At 39.6% G+C, this 15,696-nt stretch overlaps 2 protein-coding genes across 6 annotated transcripts; both read right to left on the bottom strand.

Moving 5' to 3' along the window:
- Positions 1-529: 529 nt before the first annotated feature.
- Positions 530-6,165, bottom strand: LOC121807147 (SURP and G-patch domain-containing protein 1-like protein). 5 transcript variants are annotated; one of them, XM_042207348.1, is made up of 9 exons: positions 6,021-6,165; positions 4,346-4,755; positions 3,376-3,502; positions 2,742-2,848; positions 2,277-2,429; positions 1,629-1,763; positions 1,301-1,477; positions 916-1,094; positions 530-816 (listed from the first exon to the last, which is right to left on the bottom strand). In XM_042207348.1, the coding sequence occupies exons 2-9, from the start codon at positions 4,737-4,739 to the stop codon at positions 790-792; spliced, it is 1,299 nt and encodes a 432-aa protein (XP_042063282.1). In that variant the 5' UTR covers positions 4,740-4,755; positions 6,021-6,165; the 3' UTR covers positions 530-789. The 5 variants fall into 5 exon arrangements, with proteins under 5 accessions (XP_042063282.1, XP_042063284.1, XP_042063281.1 ...); XM_042207350.1 differs by having other exon boundaries at positions 4,346-4,742; positions 6,021-6,161; XM_042207347.1 differs by having other exon boundaries at positions 4,346-5,289; positions 6,021-6,144.
- Positions 6,166-7,267: 1,102 nt separating this feature from the next.
- LOC121806997 (protein gamma response 1-like) lies at positions 7,268-10,409 on the bottom strand. The gene is made up of 3 exons (XM_042207183.1): positions 10,176-10,409; positions 8,318-9,747; positions 7,268-8,003 (listed from the first exon to the last, which is right to left on the bottom strand). The coding sequence occupies exons 2-3, from the start codon at positions 9,714-9,716 to the stop codon at positions 7,396-7,398; spliced, it is 2,007 nt and encodes a 668-aa protein (XP_042063117.1). The 5' UTR covers positions 9,717-9,747; positions 10,176-10,409; the 3' UTR covers positions 7,268-7,395.
- Between the last annotated feature and the right edge of the window lie 5,287 nt (positions 10,410-15,696).

The raw sequence follows: 15,696 nt of genomic DNA, 5'->3' as shown, positions 1-15,696 counted from the left end.
TATTTTATTCTAATTTTGGGGCCAAAAAAAATATAAAAAAAAAAGTATTACTCCCCTGTCCTATAATAGGAATCACATTCTTCGGTACAGGTACGAGTACGAGTTTTAAGAAATGTGAAGAATAATGAGTTGAAAAATTAGTGGAATATAATGTCTACTTTTTTTATATTGATTTTATAATAGAATGCTAGTGAATTGAATTAGTGGAACGTGAAATGTGGCTCTTATTGTGGGAGGGACAAAAGTGAAATGTGACTCTTATTATGGGATGAATAGAAATGGAAAAATATGAATCTTGTTGTTAGACGAAGGGAGTATAATTTTGAATTTTAGCAAAACGATTTTCACCATTGAACGTAATCCAGGGAACAAATGCAAGAATGTTAAATGAGATTGGTGCGACTTCAACATCGTTAAAGAGAATAATTGCACCAAAACTAACATTAAAACTAGAAATCTCACAGGAAAACCAAATGTCCACTGCAAACTGCTATCATTTTGTTATCAATTAACACATTCGCCAAGATCATAGTAAAATAAACTCATATTTTTGTAGCAGTAAAAGAAAGTACAATGGAACTTGAAAAGCACTAGTGAAACAAAATTAACTGGGTAACAAAGGAAATAGTCCTGAACAAGGGAGGGAGAACTGTAAATATACAAAAGATCAGAGTAATGCATTTGGGGTATCATGGCATGAATTTGTCATTAAATTTTTCCAATAAAATGGGGCAGAAACTTTTGAACAGGAATGATCATTTATTGGAGCAGACGCTTTTGATCAAGCCATCAGTAATATGCCTTCCTAGGATTGTTCTGCAAACAAGCAAAAGTTGCAAAAGGAGATGGCATGAGATACTTGTGAAGACCACGAGGATGGGTGCACTTATATTGAAGAATGCTATGAGCACATACCAGAGGATTCGGTCTGTGACGATAGCCAAGCATCATGCGCTTCTTATACTGCTCATAAATGTCATCATCAGGGGCCACTTCCCCAGGAGCATGTGCACCAACACCCAAGTTGTCCTTTTTCACATCTCCTGCCATAACAGGAGTTGCAATCCCACTTCTCGAGCTACCCAGGCCCTCACCTGCACTCACACATGTTATAAGTGTCTTGAATAATCGCATTCACTACTTCAGTATGCCACAGCTGTATATAACTATCAAAGCGCAGATAAACAAGGAATATATTCGCTATTCTAATTTCCATGGTAATCAGGACATGATTCTATTCTCAAAAGATTAGGCTTCATTTCAACATTTACATATACCATTTTATATGATCAGCTATTACCTTCCTTCCAACCCATTTTAGATAAGAGCCGATGGCCTACATTATCAGCCTGAATTTTCATCCTATCTGCATACTCTTTGGCAACTTTCTGGGCAGCTGCATCATTACATGTTGCCAGAAACTTGTCGAGCTCTTCTGGAGGAATATAATCACCCATGTGATGACCTTTTTTTGAAGCTGCATAAAGAGGAGGTTACACGTGAGTGGAACTTCAAATTATGTGGTACTTAACAATGAAATTAAAATGAGCATTTGCTGGCAGTTATTTTCTGGGGTTTCTGAGTGGGGGAAGAGGGGAGGAAGATAGCCTTCTCATATGAATCTCAACCTTGTAAGGATGCAGGTGGGGGCATCTCATCCTTTGAGTGTTTAGGAGGCCTCAGCTTCTCTTCTTGTGCAGCCTTTTTCATGTAGTACTCCATCATTGCTATAGGATCTGAGCCAGATGGGGCACTTGATTCACCTATCAGTAATTGCAAACACGGGATACCAAATATCGTAAGCAACAGAACACGACCAAAAGTGCAGAGATAGAGAATTAGGGGAAATCCATTTCAAAATTACAAACTGTAAATACACACTTCATAAACGGACCTTCTAAAATACTAGTACAAGTCTAGCAAGAAAATTTTCTACTTAATCCACCAGTTTTTATTGAAGATCCAACAATGGACAAAAACTAGAACACTTTACCGATTTTATTTACTTATACAAGTTGCTTAATGTCAGATCATTACAAAATCTTATCTTATCTATTTTATTTTAAGGAATTTATTCAATGTAAAGCCCTTAAAGAATGCATCTATTAATTAATAGAACTCTTAAATCGTATTATCAATAAAACTCCTGAATCATTTCAAGCTGAGCCAATAATGGAGCAGAACATACAGATTCATGTAAAACTTAGATAATTGCACACACCCTAACCTACTGAAGAAATATATATATATATATATATATATAAAGAATAAGATACCATATCTTCCAATTGTTTGTGATGATCCATAGGATGCTCCTTTGTGATCTGTGGTTTCATATAATGCTGAAGGTGGAATTTGATACTTAGAATGCTGATGTTGTGATCTTTGGGAACTAGGCCTACTGGCCACTTGATTGGGAGGTGCATTACCTATATCACCATGAGGGGAACGATGAAAATGAAAAATTAGATATGTGTGTTTGCAAATTTGTATAGTCAATGAAGTTATAGAAAGAAATCCAGCTTGGCACATCCGGTTGAGTATAAAATGGTAAGTCACAGATGTACGTGAAGAAAGAATTCAAAGCTTGGACAAAATTATGTCATTCACCAAATAGCAATATAAAGCATTAACAAAAGATCTTCTTATCCAAAAGAAATGATGGTTGTTTGGAATCTTAGTTGTTTGGAATATGACATTTCCAACCAAAAGCGAAGATAAAATTTTCAGCAGAAACCAACCACTTTCTGATGTCTGTGAATCTCTGGTTTGGGACAATGCCTTTTCCTCTTCACTGAGTCTATATTCATAGTACTTGTAATCTGGACAACTTTCATCGAACAAAAATCTGATTGAACAAAAATAGGGAAGATGTTGAGGCTATAAGAGTAAGTACAAACTAACAACATACAACCTACCCTCGGGATAAGTAGCAACTATCATCAAATAGAGGGCTAAGAAACAAATATACAGTAATAAAATATAGGCACAACCCAATCAGGTTCATACTGAACACTGAAATTGCTCAAAAGTCTAGTAGTTAATCATCAAGAAAGACGTCTCATTTTTAAGAAATTAAAATAGTAGATACAAAAATCAGCAACACATAAGTTGCTGTATCTTAGATATTCCTGACCATTCTAGATAGAGGGTCTTGTTTCAAACTACGCAATGCAAAACATTATAAGTGAAAGATATGACAAACATAAGAAAATACAAAAAAATTATAGCAGATGATCCAACACTGGTGAAGGATAAATTCTGTAAACAAAGTGTTTCAGATATTACAGAAAAAATGCAGTGAGTGCAGTAATAGACACAGCCATTTTAATCCAATAAATATACAGAGACAAGCCAAAGAAAATGAGTACATACTTGAAGGGAGTATCTCCGGGATTTTTCTGCTTAGTTACATGCTCAAATTGCCTTCCATTCTTGGCCACAAAACTTGCAAGCTTGTCTGCAACTTTCCTTACTGTAGGATCACTTGGGGGAGGTGGTGCTGCAATTCACTTAAATAACTGATCAATACCAAGAGCATGAACAAGTGAATGTAAATTACTCTTGTAGCAGACGTGCCACATATTCCAAATCTTTCAGTGGAAATCTCATTCCGTCGATGTTGATAGGCTTATGCATAAGCTACATTCATCAGATAAAAGTAATTCCAAGAATGTTTTGCCTTTACTCTACCAGCTTGCACAGAAAATGTCAAATTCTATAAAGAAGGACAAGGCACACGCAGCAGTTTGACACCAATTTTGCAAAATGAAGGTCTAACTTAATAGTTATAGAAAGCAATGGCACTATGACTCATTTCCTAGCAAAGAAATATAGAAGTTTCTGGCAGAGGCTGGACGACCAGAAGGAAGGGCAAGGACAAGTCTCCAAGTGAAAAGAATAAGCAGAATTCTGTGTAGATAAAAATAAGAGACTCAAGGGAATCAACAAAGATCAATAGAAATTCGTGGCTACTCCATAAAGTTTGTAAAAGTTCCTAGGACCACGAAACATACAACAAAAAGAAGACAGACAGTTATAACTACAATGTAATGGGCTCAATGGAATCGCTGCTTAAAAAAAGGGGATTGAAAAAAATATACTGTGCAAGTAAGAACAAGACCACTGTGAAATGGAAAATAAGGTGACAATCCACACCCATTGCTTGTACATACAGGGCATGTACAGGAAGCCATAAACCTCAGACAGTAAAAGTCAAACAGTGCAAGAAGCATATCATAATATCCTGAGAAGCTGCTTCCAGGCAGAGCGGTGACCAACAAAAACATGACCCTGCTTGATTTCATTGCCAAGTGTAAGATAGATGAACAAAAGAAGTAATTACCAACATCAATTTGTTTAGATGACTGTTCAGAAATATCATGCTGGCTCAACTTCTGCCGCTTCATTGGCCCATCATCTGAGGAATTTCCAGCATCGTTATCATCTTCATCTTCCTCAAACTTAACAGGGGGTGTGATGAGTTTTGATTTTTGCTTCAAGCTGAATGCAAGTTTTCCACTTGAAGGAATTTGGTTTGGCTTCCGAGAGCCATTAGCCTTAAACTCTATGGATGTATTACTAATAACAGTCTTTGGACTAGATGTCACAAGTTTACTAGAGCCTGATGATTTATCCAATATTTCAGACTTCTTCTCCTTCTCCTGTTGAAGCTGTCTGAACCTCTCCATGAAAGATCCATCATTAACAAATAAGCTAGGATTGGTTGCTTTATCCATTACCTGAACACCAAGTCTGGCTCAATGCTTACTGTTAGCCACTGACTGACAAGCAAGCTCAAATTCGATTTAGCAATAGAGTTAACAAAAGACAGCAATTTTAATGCTTCTAATAAATAGTTGCACTCTTGGAAATAATAAGTAGCATAATAAACCACAAAAGGCTGCATATCATGGTCAGCAAGAAGTAGGACTTTAAATGATTAAAATAAGAAATTGATTGATAAAAAATATCTATTGAGTACGGTGGTCAATGATAATAGTGACATATACATATCTGTTTTCATAATAATAAAAAAAGACGCACAATGTGGATAATCCTACAGGCACTGAACCAAGTTGAGAAAAGAAGAAAATACAGCACTCCAAAAACTATATAGGAGTATTACTTTGAATAGATCAGACACCTGAAAAGACAATCAGTGGTTGTAAAGTCATACAAAGCTAGAATAAAAACTTGCCTAACCCGGTAATGAGTGGCACGTGTACAAGAAATAATACAGGTGTGTTTCCAACATGAAGACTAGCTACAACAAATGAATAACATGCCCTACAATGTCAAAATAACCCTTCTTGAAGTAACTCTATTGGTCATTGTAGCTAAAAAGAAGTCAAGGAGCAAGAGGATCCTTATAAGTGCGGAAATGGCAAAGTTTAGATTTTGTTGGGGTATTAAGTCATAGAAAATTCAAGGTTTTTGTAATCTCCCTTCCAGGTACCATACATGGGAGCTGTATATTTCAATGTTTTATCAATTTCGAGAACTCTGTATATTTTTATTTTATCTAATGATTTCTTCTGTTTTCATCTAATCAAATTAATTTTGTTCATTTTTTATGGAGATTATTGATTTATTTTCACAACTAATCCTTTTCTTCATAAAATCTCTTGTTTTATCAAAAGAGTAACTAATACCCTTATAACAACAAACAGCAGAAAAAAAAATAAACTGAAAAGGTCTGTCGTGAACCTAAAAGCAAGGAGAATAAGATCTGTAAAATCATCTGTTTCTATTGGATTGATTGTAAACATACTTCTATCTAGAGAAAATCCAAACATTATGCAGTCAAAGACGATACAATTGCTCCTAAAACATCATTCCGCCAATAGTTGAGCTAAACCAAAATCCTTTTAACAAGGAAGTATAACAATTCACCTTCATCCCCCACCAATTTCGAAAATAGTGAATTGCGATCAACAATATAAAGAAAACCCAAAAATGAGAACATAAAAATCCAGAAACAGGAGCAGAATTCGGATATCACATGCTATTTAGTATACCTAATAAACAATGAAGAGAAAGGGTAGGCGGAGTGCAGGCGATCGAGAGTGGAAAATTAATCGGAACCCTAATTAGAAATAGGTGGAATCTGTATGTTTAGGATGAGGGCAAACCCAATTCGTTTGAATGCAAAACGATTTCGTATTATTTTTATTGTTTTATTAGTGATGCGACTTTAGGTCTGTCGGTACCTCCAACACACTCAAAAAAAAAAGCGCTCGACGGAAATGGCTATTTTGCCCCTCTACCCCAACAAGAATACTATACTCCCTCTGTTTTTTTAAAAAAATAAATAACTTTCTAAATAGAATTAGTATATTTTTAAGGGATATATCAAAATAGCAAATGTGGTATATTTTCAAACGAAACGAAACGAAACGAAACGAAAGAGTTAAAGACGGAGTAATACTATGTTGTTACTAGCAAATGTGGGATAACACTTGTAATTAACGTCAAGACCCAAAAGTGTGTAAATATGTAAAGGGCAGGGCAGGATAGATTATTATACATTATTTAATCGCATGGCATTGGTCTAGCAAGTAAGTGGCTCAACGCCTATTTTGTAAACGAAAATCTTGTAACATTACTAAAATGCCAAATACATCACCGCGTAATTCCTTTGTGACATTATAAAAGTGGAGACATTATTGCTTATCATCATCTATTCATCTTCATTTGCTAACTTTTCTATCATCGTCGTTAATTTTTTGTTATTTATGTGGACTCCTCGATCATTGTGATCATTTAAGGCCAAAGTTTGATCTGCTAGTCCTAACGATTTTTCTGCATAAACAAGACAAAGGGACGACCACAAAATGTGTAAACATAACACATAAATCAACATTCAGTTGCACATTTGTCTCTTCAAACTCTGGATATATACATTATGAAAAGTGGGTAAGTAAGTTTACAAGTTAACTAAGCCACCCATCCACTTCCAATACACTGGAACCAATTCGATCCACATTTCTTAATGGTGTAATGTGATGACGTCATTACATAATTATTCACTAGGGCATTATAATTGACCTTGGATTGTCACTTCCTACTGCCTCAGTGTTCAAGATGTAAAATGATCCAAACACAAATATAGTTATTAAATTGCAAGTTATGGGGCTATTTTGCCTAGTTCAGCTGCTTTATGTTTCCTTTTTATTAAGTCATACAGTAGGATAAACAGAATTTAAGTTTGCATATGGATCTCACAAATAAATTGCATGATAAAAGTTAGGTATGATAACAATTTTTATCAGTATGTGTAGTAGATGATCTAAATTTCTTACTTGGCGGCCATTGCTCAGTTTTAAGTGTACAACTCAGGCTTCCTATTTGTTAGTTCACATTTGTATGCAGTATGCATATTCAACTGAAAAACTACATTTCAGATTCAAATCCGATATTCCAAAATCCTTCAGGAGTTGAAGGAGGAGCATACTTATATCGATGCCTAGATACTCCATTGTGGTGTTCACAGCGGCTGCTTTCCTTATCAGTACCAGGGAGAACAGCATCATAGAATTTCTTGCATTGTTTGCATTCAAAACCTTTCAGATTTTCACGATCAGATTTCTTTCGCACTGGTTCCACGTACTTAAAACCTGACGGTCCAGCTCTCGGAGGCGACTTGTGCACCTTATTTGATTTAGCTTCAGCACCAATGTCCTGTGTTTGATCATCAGAGTCATCAAGGTGACTGTTAACCACATTCAGCTTAGTAGTATCTGGACTAGCCACCTTCATGGCCTTCCCTAAATTATCTCTAACATTCTCTAGAGGAGTATCAAGGAAATCATCATGGGGATCAGGTCCCACACGGCTCTGATGAGACCTTGTGTCCCTCCATAGAGAATGGGGGCGTTTCATACCAGCTGAGGGACAAGGTTTTGAACTACTCGGGTGCTTTGGAGCAATGAGAATACGGGAAGTTGTAGGAGCGGCAGGACTGGTCCTCTGAACCGGTACAGCCTCCTTTTTGTCGATATCTGAAAAAGCGGTGAAATGAAAATGAGAAGCTGCATTCTAAATGAATATATTATGCTAACCACAATTTGTGTGCAAATTTTGAGTTCAAAAGAAGAAAAGGCTTGAAGATAAAGGATACTAATAGCCGCAGATTTTGCAAGTTATTAATGTAGTGTGATGGAGTGGAGGCTAGTTTTTTCCTGACAATGATTAGGCTATGCTCAAGGACACAGCTAAGCAAACCAGGAATGTTTTCCAGAATGACCAACTCACATCTGATAATCAAGCAGAAAAAATGAAATGTTATCAAAATATACACAAATATAGAGCTTACCATATGATGGCCCTGGAGTCTCGTTGTGTCCCATCACTTTATTTTCACTTTCAAGAGGTAGCATAGTTTCTTCAGTAAGATTGCATTTTTCACGGAGACTTAGGTGCTGAGACTTCAGACTCTTATATTTATCAATACCATCTTTCACTTTCATCTTTTCAGAATACAATTCAGAATCTTTAGCTTCAATCTGTTGCAACAGCTTCCTGTGCAGCTCCACCCCATCCAAATACTCTCTCGTTGTCTTAGAGAGATCTTCCTGAAGTTTATCAACTCTTTCTCCTAAGAGTTTCTGTTTATCCAGAAGCCTTTTCTTCTCCTCCTGAAGCAATTCCAACGCTTGACCTCTCTTGACTATTTCTAGATTAGAAGACTCAGTTTGTTGAAGTAACTGATCTTGCACTTTTCTGACCTTCTCGAGTTCAGAAGTCTTTTGTTCAAGTTCCTTTTGGATTTCATTAACACGATTAACCAAACACGTTACTTTTGATGCAAGAAGCCTATTCTCCTTCTCTTTGTCATTCAATGCTTGTTCATTACCCATTATTTCTGCAGCTTGAAATTCAATCTTCTTAAGCAAATTTCCTTGCAATTCCTTCCCCCTTTCAACTTCTGCAGTCTTCTCTCTGAGTTGCGACAGCAGCTCATTCATTTTACTCTCCATTTTTTCAAGTTTGCGATGGAGTCTGTTAGTTTTCTCTTCATACTCCTTCAATTGGTTTTCTTTCTGCAGAACTGAAGACAATTTCGATTGATTCACCTGGAGGAGCTTATGTTGCAACTCCATTGTATCATCAAGTTCCTTAGACTTCTTGGTTAGGTCTTGCTGCAGTCCCTCGGTATCAAGCTCCAACTTCTTTTGCATTTTCAGACGCATTTTATTTTTCTCTTCAAGCTCCTGTATTGTATTTTCAAAGCTATGCACGAGGGAAGACTTTGATTCGAGAAGCTTCTGCAGATTTTGTTGGACCGCCCTCCTTTCATTTGCTTCTAGTGTTTGCTGATTCAACTTTTCCTGGAGTTCATTAAAGTGATTACGGGACTCATTCTCCCTGTTGGCAAGTTGTGCCTTCTCCATCTTGAGCAATTGATTATTTTCGAGAAGCTGCTGGTTTTGACACTGGAGCTTCTTAATCTGGACCAGCAGGTCTTTTTCCTTTTCTTTGTATGCATCTTCTGCAGCTTCCCTTGCTTCTGAATATATCATATCAAGGCTTTGAGTATTCAACTGAAACTTGGGAAATAGTTGACTGCAGAAGATGTATTCTATCTGAGAAATCCTATCTTTGGTTTCCTGTATCGTAGCAACCAGAATGGTACTGAGCCCAGAAACATATTTTTGATCAGAATGAAAAGCAGGATGCCCTGGGTTGGGAGACTTTTGCAGATGACATTCCATTTTCAGCAGAAGTGACTAATAAACTGGCCACCTATGATAACAACTAAAAAATGAGTTCCTTTCACACGCATGAACACTGAAATAGCAAGAACATGTAGTGCAGCCATGTTTTGGTTGTTTCAATCCTATAAATACATTATACATGTATAACCTAGATTTTTTTTCTCATTCATTTCTTTTCACCACTTACTTTCATCAATAAACATGCATAAATCCCAGTCAAATTCAGAAACATCGCAGAGCTTCCACCAACAAACACAAAATCTGTTAGTCAATTAAAAAATCTAACAATTTCGACATGAGGATTCAATATCTCACAATCTTATTGTTCCAATTTTTAGATCTACAAATTCCAATTCAGGAAAAATGAGCAAAATTGCAGATCTCACTATAAAATCCAACAAGGAGTGGACTGATGCGGGAAGAAGAAGATACAATATCGGTGAAAAAGAAGTTGACCTGGCGAGCAACTATGATTAAGGCTTGATGTTTGTTGACAGCTGAGACTGAGAAAGCGCGGCGAGCACAAGGCCACAGCGGCAGCGGCGGGGAACGGTCGTGATGTTCGGTCGGCTGAGAATAACGAAGAAAAGGGGGCTGAGACAGCGGCAGTGGTGGTCGATTGGTGAATTTGGCCAGAAGGATTGAAAAGAGAGGGAGATGAAGAGTATGAAGGAGGCATGAGATGGCTTAGGCGGGAAATTATTTATTCAATTAATTTTAGTTCGTGTTTATTTATTCATTCATTGGGCCCAGATTTGGTTTAATACTGCTAGTATTTTGTTGGGCTTTTAGAAGATAGAGGTGATAAGTGGGCCGGGATTTCGAAGATATGCAGGATAAATTGAAGATTCGATTTTTTAAATTTCTGAGAAGGCCATCATTTTCCGGTACTGTGACTTCAATTTGTAAAATTTCTGATGTTTCGCCGGAGAAGGATAAGTCACCATCGTCATTTTCCTGTATTGTGATTTGATGATTTAGCGAATTTTTGATGGGAATAAATGCAAGTAATAAATGAAGATCACAACACTGAAAATTACGTGGTTCGATTTACTGAGGTAAATCTACGTCCACGGGAAGAATAGAGGGCAAATTTGTATTGCTTGATCTAGCTTACAGATTACAATACTGATTTGCTATATGAGATTCAGGATCTAGAGAACTTAACCCTGGTCTATCTGATCTAAGTTCTATTTATACATTCGAACTAAGATCGTGGTTTGCAGCCCTGGTAGGGGGGTTGATAACTGCTTAATACCACTAAATAGATCGTGGGTGTAATGGAGGTCGTGGAGATCCTGCATGGGTCCACTATCTCCTTGTTCGGTCGAATACTGAGACCGAACTGCTGAACTTTGCCGATCAGCTTTTGCCGATCTGAGAGTTGAGCTCGATTGGTCGGCTTTTACCGAGCTATAGGCTGTGACCGAACTCTTTGGTTGTGCCGAACTGATACTCTTTCTTGGGTTTTAGGCTGATGGGCCGTCACTGCTATTGGGCTCGCAATTATTGTTTAGTTGTTTAGTTCGTATCCCATCACCACCCCCCCGAAAAGCGAAGTGAATCACTTCGGCATTTTGGATAAGTGTAAGGGGGAGGCTGACGTCAGGGGACGTGCTCTGCACGTGTCTGCATTAAATGTGACAGCAAATCCGGCCAGAGAATCCAGAAAAAGTGGGATTTGAAACGGTGCGACGAATTTGAAACGCCTCTGCGAATCTGATAAATATTTCCTTTCTTCATCATTGGAACACTTTTGCGATTATTTCTTCTGCATTCTCTCTCTTTTTCGTAAAATTTTCTTCCGCTTCTTCAAGAATTTCTTCAGAGACTTTCGACCATCAAAGAGTAAGAATCATGTCTTCTTCTTCTGAAACTGTTTCTGAATCAGGTAGTGGTAGGAAGGGGGGTAAGGGATCTTCTGGCCGGAAAAAGTCCGGGGAGAAGACGGTAGAATATTTTCACAGCATTTTGAGTAAGGATACTGTGATATCCTTACACAGAAAATATTTTCTTCCTGGGGGGTTAGTGGTGATTCCCGACGACACTCATAGGGCTAACTCGCCGCCGGAGGGTTATGCCACCGTTTACGAAGCCTGCTTAGAATGCGGGCTTCGTTTCCCTCTTCCCCCCGCCTTTGTAGAGCTTCTTGATTTTTTCCAACTTCCTTTAGGTCAGGTGACTCCAAATTCTTGGAGGCACTTATCGGCCTTTGCTGCCGAGCTGCGTAGACTAGAAAAGGATCTGTCTCTGAGGGCAATCCTTAATTTCTTTCAGTTTAAGAGAAAGGGATCCTGGTTTTACTTGATCCCTTTACAGCCCTTTAGAGCCTTCTGTAAAACCAAATGGCCGATGTGGAAAAATCGCTTCTTTTTTTACAATAGGACAGCGGCTCCGGACTTTTCCTGGAGAGGGCCGAAGTCCGTAATTCCTCATCCTCGGGTAGAACCGTTGGACGAGCTCGAGGGCAGGCTCAATAAGATTCCCATGATTAGGAAACAGTATTTGGAATCTGAGCTCGTCAAGGGTGACTTCGTGTTCGACTCCTCGTCTTCGGACGAAGAGACTGAGGGTGAGGATTTCTTTTTTATGCTTTACTGCTTTAGCGGCGAAAACTAACTTTGTTTTCTTGCTTTTTGGCAGTGAACATGCTAAGCAAGCTTGGTCGCAAATCCTCCGAATCAAAGGAGCCGGAGAAACAGAAAACCACCAGCTCGGCGTCTGATGCCGAGAAGAATCCGAAGAGGCAGAAGACCTCTTCGAGTCAGTCTTCGGATCCAAAAAAGCCGGGATCGACCTCGGCAAGGGGGAAGGCGAAGACTCAGAAACCCCCAAAAGCGCCAGAGAAAGACATTGTCCAGGGGGGTTATGGATCAGGAGTGGTTACGGCCACTTCGGAACATATCTCTGAGCCCTTTTTATGGCCAAAGGACTTTGTAGAGGTGAATTTTCTTCTTGATTTTCTGGCTTTGCTTCTTTCCTATATTTTTTTTGTGGCCCCTCTGTTGACTTTTTCCTTTTTCCATTTTCAGAGGAACAATATGCTCTGCAAACTCGTCACAGTTGAACTCTCTAAAGCGTCCAGCGATTATGATGAGATGCAGAGGAATTTGAATGCTGCTCGTCACCAGGCCGAACAGGCTCGGGCAGACTTTGAGAGGGCAAGGGCCGCTATGATCTCGGCTCAGGATGAAGCCCAGCGTGCCAAAGACCAGCTCATCATCCAGAGAGAGCGGTCGAAACAGAGGGAGGCGGCTGTCGTGGTTGCTCAGGGGGAGGCTCTCCGTGTTTACACGGAGAAACTCTTTTTGAGCAATCAATTTTTGGCCCTTATCGGTGATCTGCTGAAATTGATGACCGATAATGTTGAGCAGGAACCCGAAGTCGTCTTGCCGCTGTATGGCCGAGAGATTGCAGCGCGTCTCCAGAGTCTGCCGCTCCTTGAGGAGCTTGCGTCTTCATCGGTCCTGCTTTCTGCTGAACGAGTCCGTAATTGCCGTGCTGACCGTGACGAGAACATGGAGGCCATCTTTGCCTCCTTGGGGCCTGTTTCACCCGCTTCAATTTTCAAAGAAGAGGGTGAGCAGGAAAATGAGGCCGGCAAGGAGACCGAGCAGAAGGATCAGCAGACCGGCGACGGGCACGCCGAGCAAGAGGTGCAGCAGATCGGCGATGGGGGCGCCGAGCAGGAGGGAGGGAGGAGGGAGGCCGAGGCTGAGACCGAGGTCGACAAGGAGAAAGAAGCTGAAACCCACAGGGAAGCCGGAGACGAAACTGGCGGAGTATGATTTCGTCTCCCTTCTCTTAGTTTAGTTTCTTTCTTTCTATTTGTAAAATGGCCTTGAAGCCCTCCTTGTGTAAATTTTTTCTTGTGAATGAAAAAAATTCTTCTTTCTACACTCGTGTCTTCCTTATAGCTCTTCTTAATCTCTTTTACTCCTATTGTGGTTTACTGCCTGCTCGGTAAACTGAAATGCCGAACTGACATAGCTGCTTCGTATTCTTAACTCTAAGGAGCTGGAGGTACTTCACTGGAAGCGGCTATACTCTTTGGCTTTAAATGAAGCTGAGAAAAAAGCTATAGATGACCAGATGAAGTATGATGAACTCTTGGCTCGTTTAGTGGAGCTGGAGTCCAACAATAAGGACTTAGAGTGCATAAAGAAAGATCTGGAGGCCGAGCTGAATACTGTCATCGCTGAGAGGACTGCATATGAAGATTTCATCTGCGGGCGCGGGGGAATGACTATATCTGAAGTTCAGAATCAAGTTGATGAACTGTGGGAGAAGCTTCATGTACTCCGGAAGAACAATGTGCTGGAGAGCTCGGCTTGCCAACAAGTTGTGAAATCATTGCGGCGCTTGGCTTCTCTGTACGACATCATTCTTTCCCGGCGTCCCTCAATCGAGAGATTCCTTAGCCGTTCAGATGCTCACACTCCAACTCAAACCTCTAATCCAATTACTCAAATTTCTACTCCAAATCAGCAACGGACTCAGTAGCAACCGGAAACGTCAAGACAAGAACGCCCTGAAGTTCGTAGAGGAGTTGTGAATATGAGTGAGCAAGATCAGCGAATGCTTCGTGAAGAGACTCTTCGCCGCCGAGGTGCTAGAACTTCCCGGACTCAGGGAAGAGGCGGTAGGTCGATCAGAGCATCTCGCCCACCTACTTATTCTTCATCTGCTCGGAACGCCCGAACTCAGCATCATGAGGATTTTTCGGATAGGTGGCTCAACTTTAGCAATCGTAGACAGTAGAATAGTCCTTTGTAATAGTGTAACGCATTCTCGTAGGGCAGCGGAATTGTATGCCCAACAAGACTTAGTAAATGAAATTTTTTCATTTCGCTTCTATCACTGCGTATTTACAGTTCAGCGATTTTTTATTTCATTTATTGTACTCGTCCTCGGTCTTATGAAGTAAACTCTTCTTTGACCGGACTTAGTTAGTGTCCTTATTTGGCGAGTTTTATCGCTTGGATTGGACTTTCCCTAGTTAACCGGAGTGGTTCTCGGCTTATTGCAGTTCGTTTCAGACGAATTACTTGTTTCTTAAGCTGAATTGTGGAGTCTTGTATCTTCCTTAGAAGCTTGGACTCACAATTGTCTTTAATACATGATCTAAAAAAAGGGGATCAGCCTTTAAGGATCAATATACCTCAGTAACATTTATAAGAGACAAAACGCACATAGAGAGACAAATAAAAAGGACGAAAAAGATTTTAACCTTTTAAAAAACGAACAACAACCCTAGGACCGAACTAGACACAATAAAAATATGAAAGCACATAACCCTAGGACCGAACTAGACACAAGACTGACCGGACCTTGTCTCTTACAAATAGAACTTCTTGAGGTTGGAAATATGCCATGTTCGGGGTACTTGTTCTCCTGACATGTGGGTTAATTTATAAGACCCTTTTCCCAGGACTTCTGACACCCGATACGGACCTTCCCATGTGGGTTCAAGTTTGCCCAGCTTTTCTGCTCGGCTTACTTCATTGTTTCTCAATACGAGTTCTCCCACTTGAAACTGCAGCTTTTTCACCCTTTGGTTATAATACCGGGCTACTTGCTCCTTGTACTTGGCTTCTTTTATGAAGGCCAATTCTCTTCTTTCTTCGGCAAGATCTAGTTCGGCTCTCAGTCCGTCGTCATTCAGTTCTGTTGAGAAATTAAGGGTTCGGGGGCTGGGTATGCCGATCTCAACCGGAATTACGGCTTCAGTGCCGTACACTAGACTGTACGGAGTTTCACCGTTGGAGGTTTTTGGTGTAGTTCGGTAAGACCATAGGACTTGAGGAAGATTTTCTACCCATTGTCCTTTGGCTTGTTCTAACCGAGCTTTTAATCCTTTCACCAAAGTACGGTTTGTTACTTCCGTTTGTCCGTTTGCTTGTGGGTGAGAGACTGAAGTGAACCGCTGTTGAATATTCAACTCTTGGCACCAATTCTTGAATGTTTTATCAGTAAA

This window comes from Salvia splendens, chromosome 6 (genome assembly GCF_004379255.2).
Source record: "Salvia splendens isolate huo1 chromosome 6, SspV2, whole genome shotgun sequence".
Classification (NCBI taxonomy): domain Eukaryota; kingdom Viridiplantae; phylum Streptophyta; class Magnoliopsida; order Lamiales; family Lamiaceae; genus Salvia; species Salvia splendens.
Note: the sequence above shows the minus strand (reverse complement) of the source record. Positions and strands in the feature narration are given on the sequence as shown.

Excerpts from the sequence above, each read along its gene's own strand:
- LOC121807147 (XM_042207348.1), bottom strand. The coding sequence starts at position 4,739 with ATGGATAAAGCAACCAATCCTAGCTTATTTGTTAATGATGGATCTTTC. Across the intron at positions 1,095-1,300 it reads TAAAATGGGTTGGAAGGAAG|GTGAGGGCCTGGGTAGCTCG; the intron begins GTAATAGCTGAT and ends GTGTGAGTGCAG. Across the intron at positions 817-915 it reads GTCACAGACCGAATCCTCTG|AACAATCCTAGGAAGGCATA; the intron begins GTATGTGCTCAT and ends GCTTGTTTGCAG.
- LOC121806997 (XM_042207183.1), bottom strand. The coding sequence starts at position 9,716 with ATGGAATGTCATCTGCAAAAGTCTCCCAACCCAGGGCATCCTGCTTTT. Across the intron at positions 8,004-8,317 it reads GACTCCAGGGCCATCATATG|ATATCGACAAAAAGGAGGCT; the intron begins GTAAGCTCTATA and ends CCGCTTTTTCAG.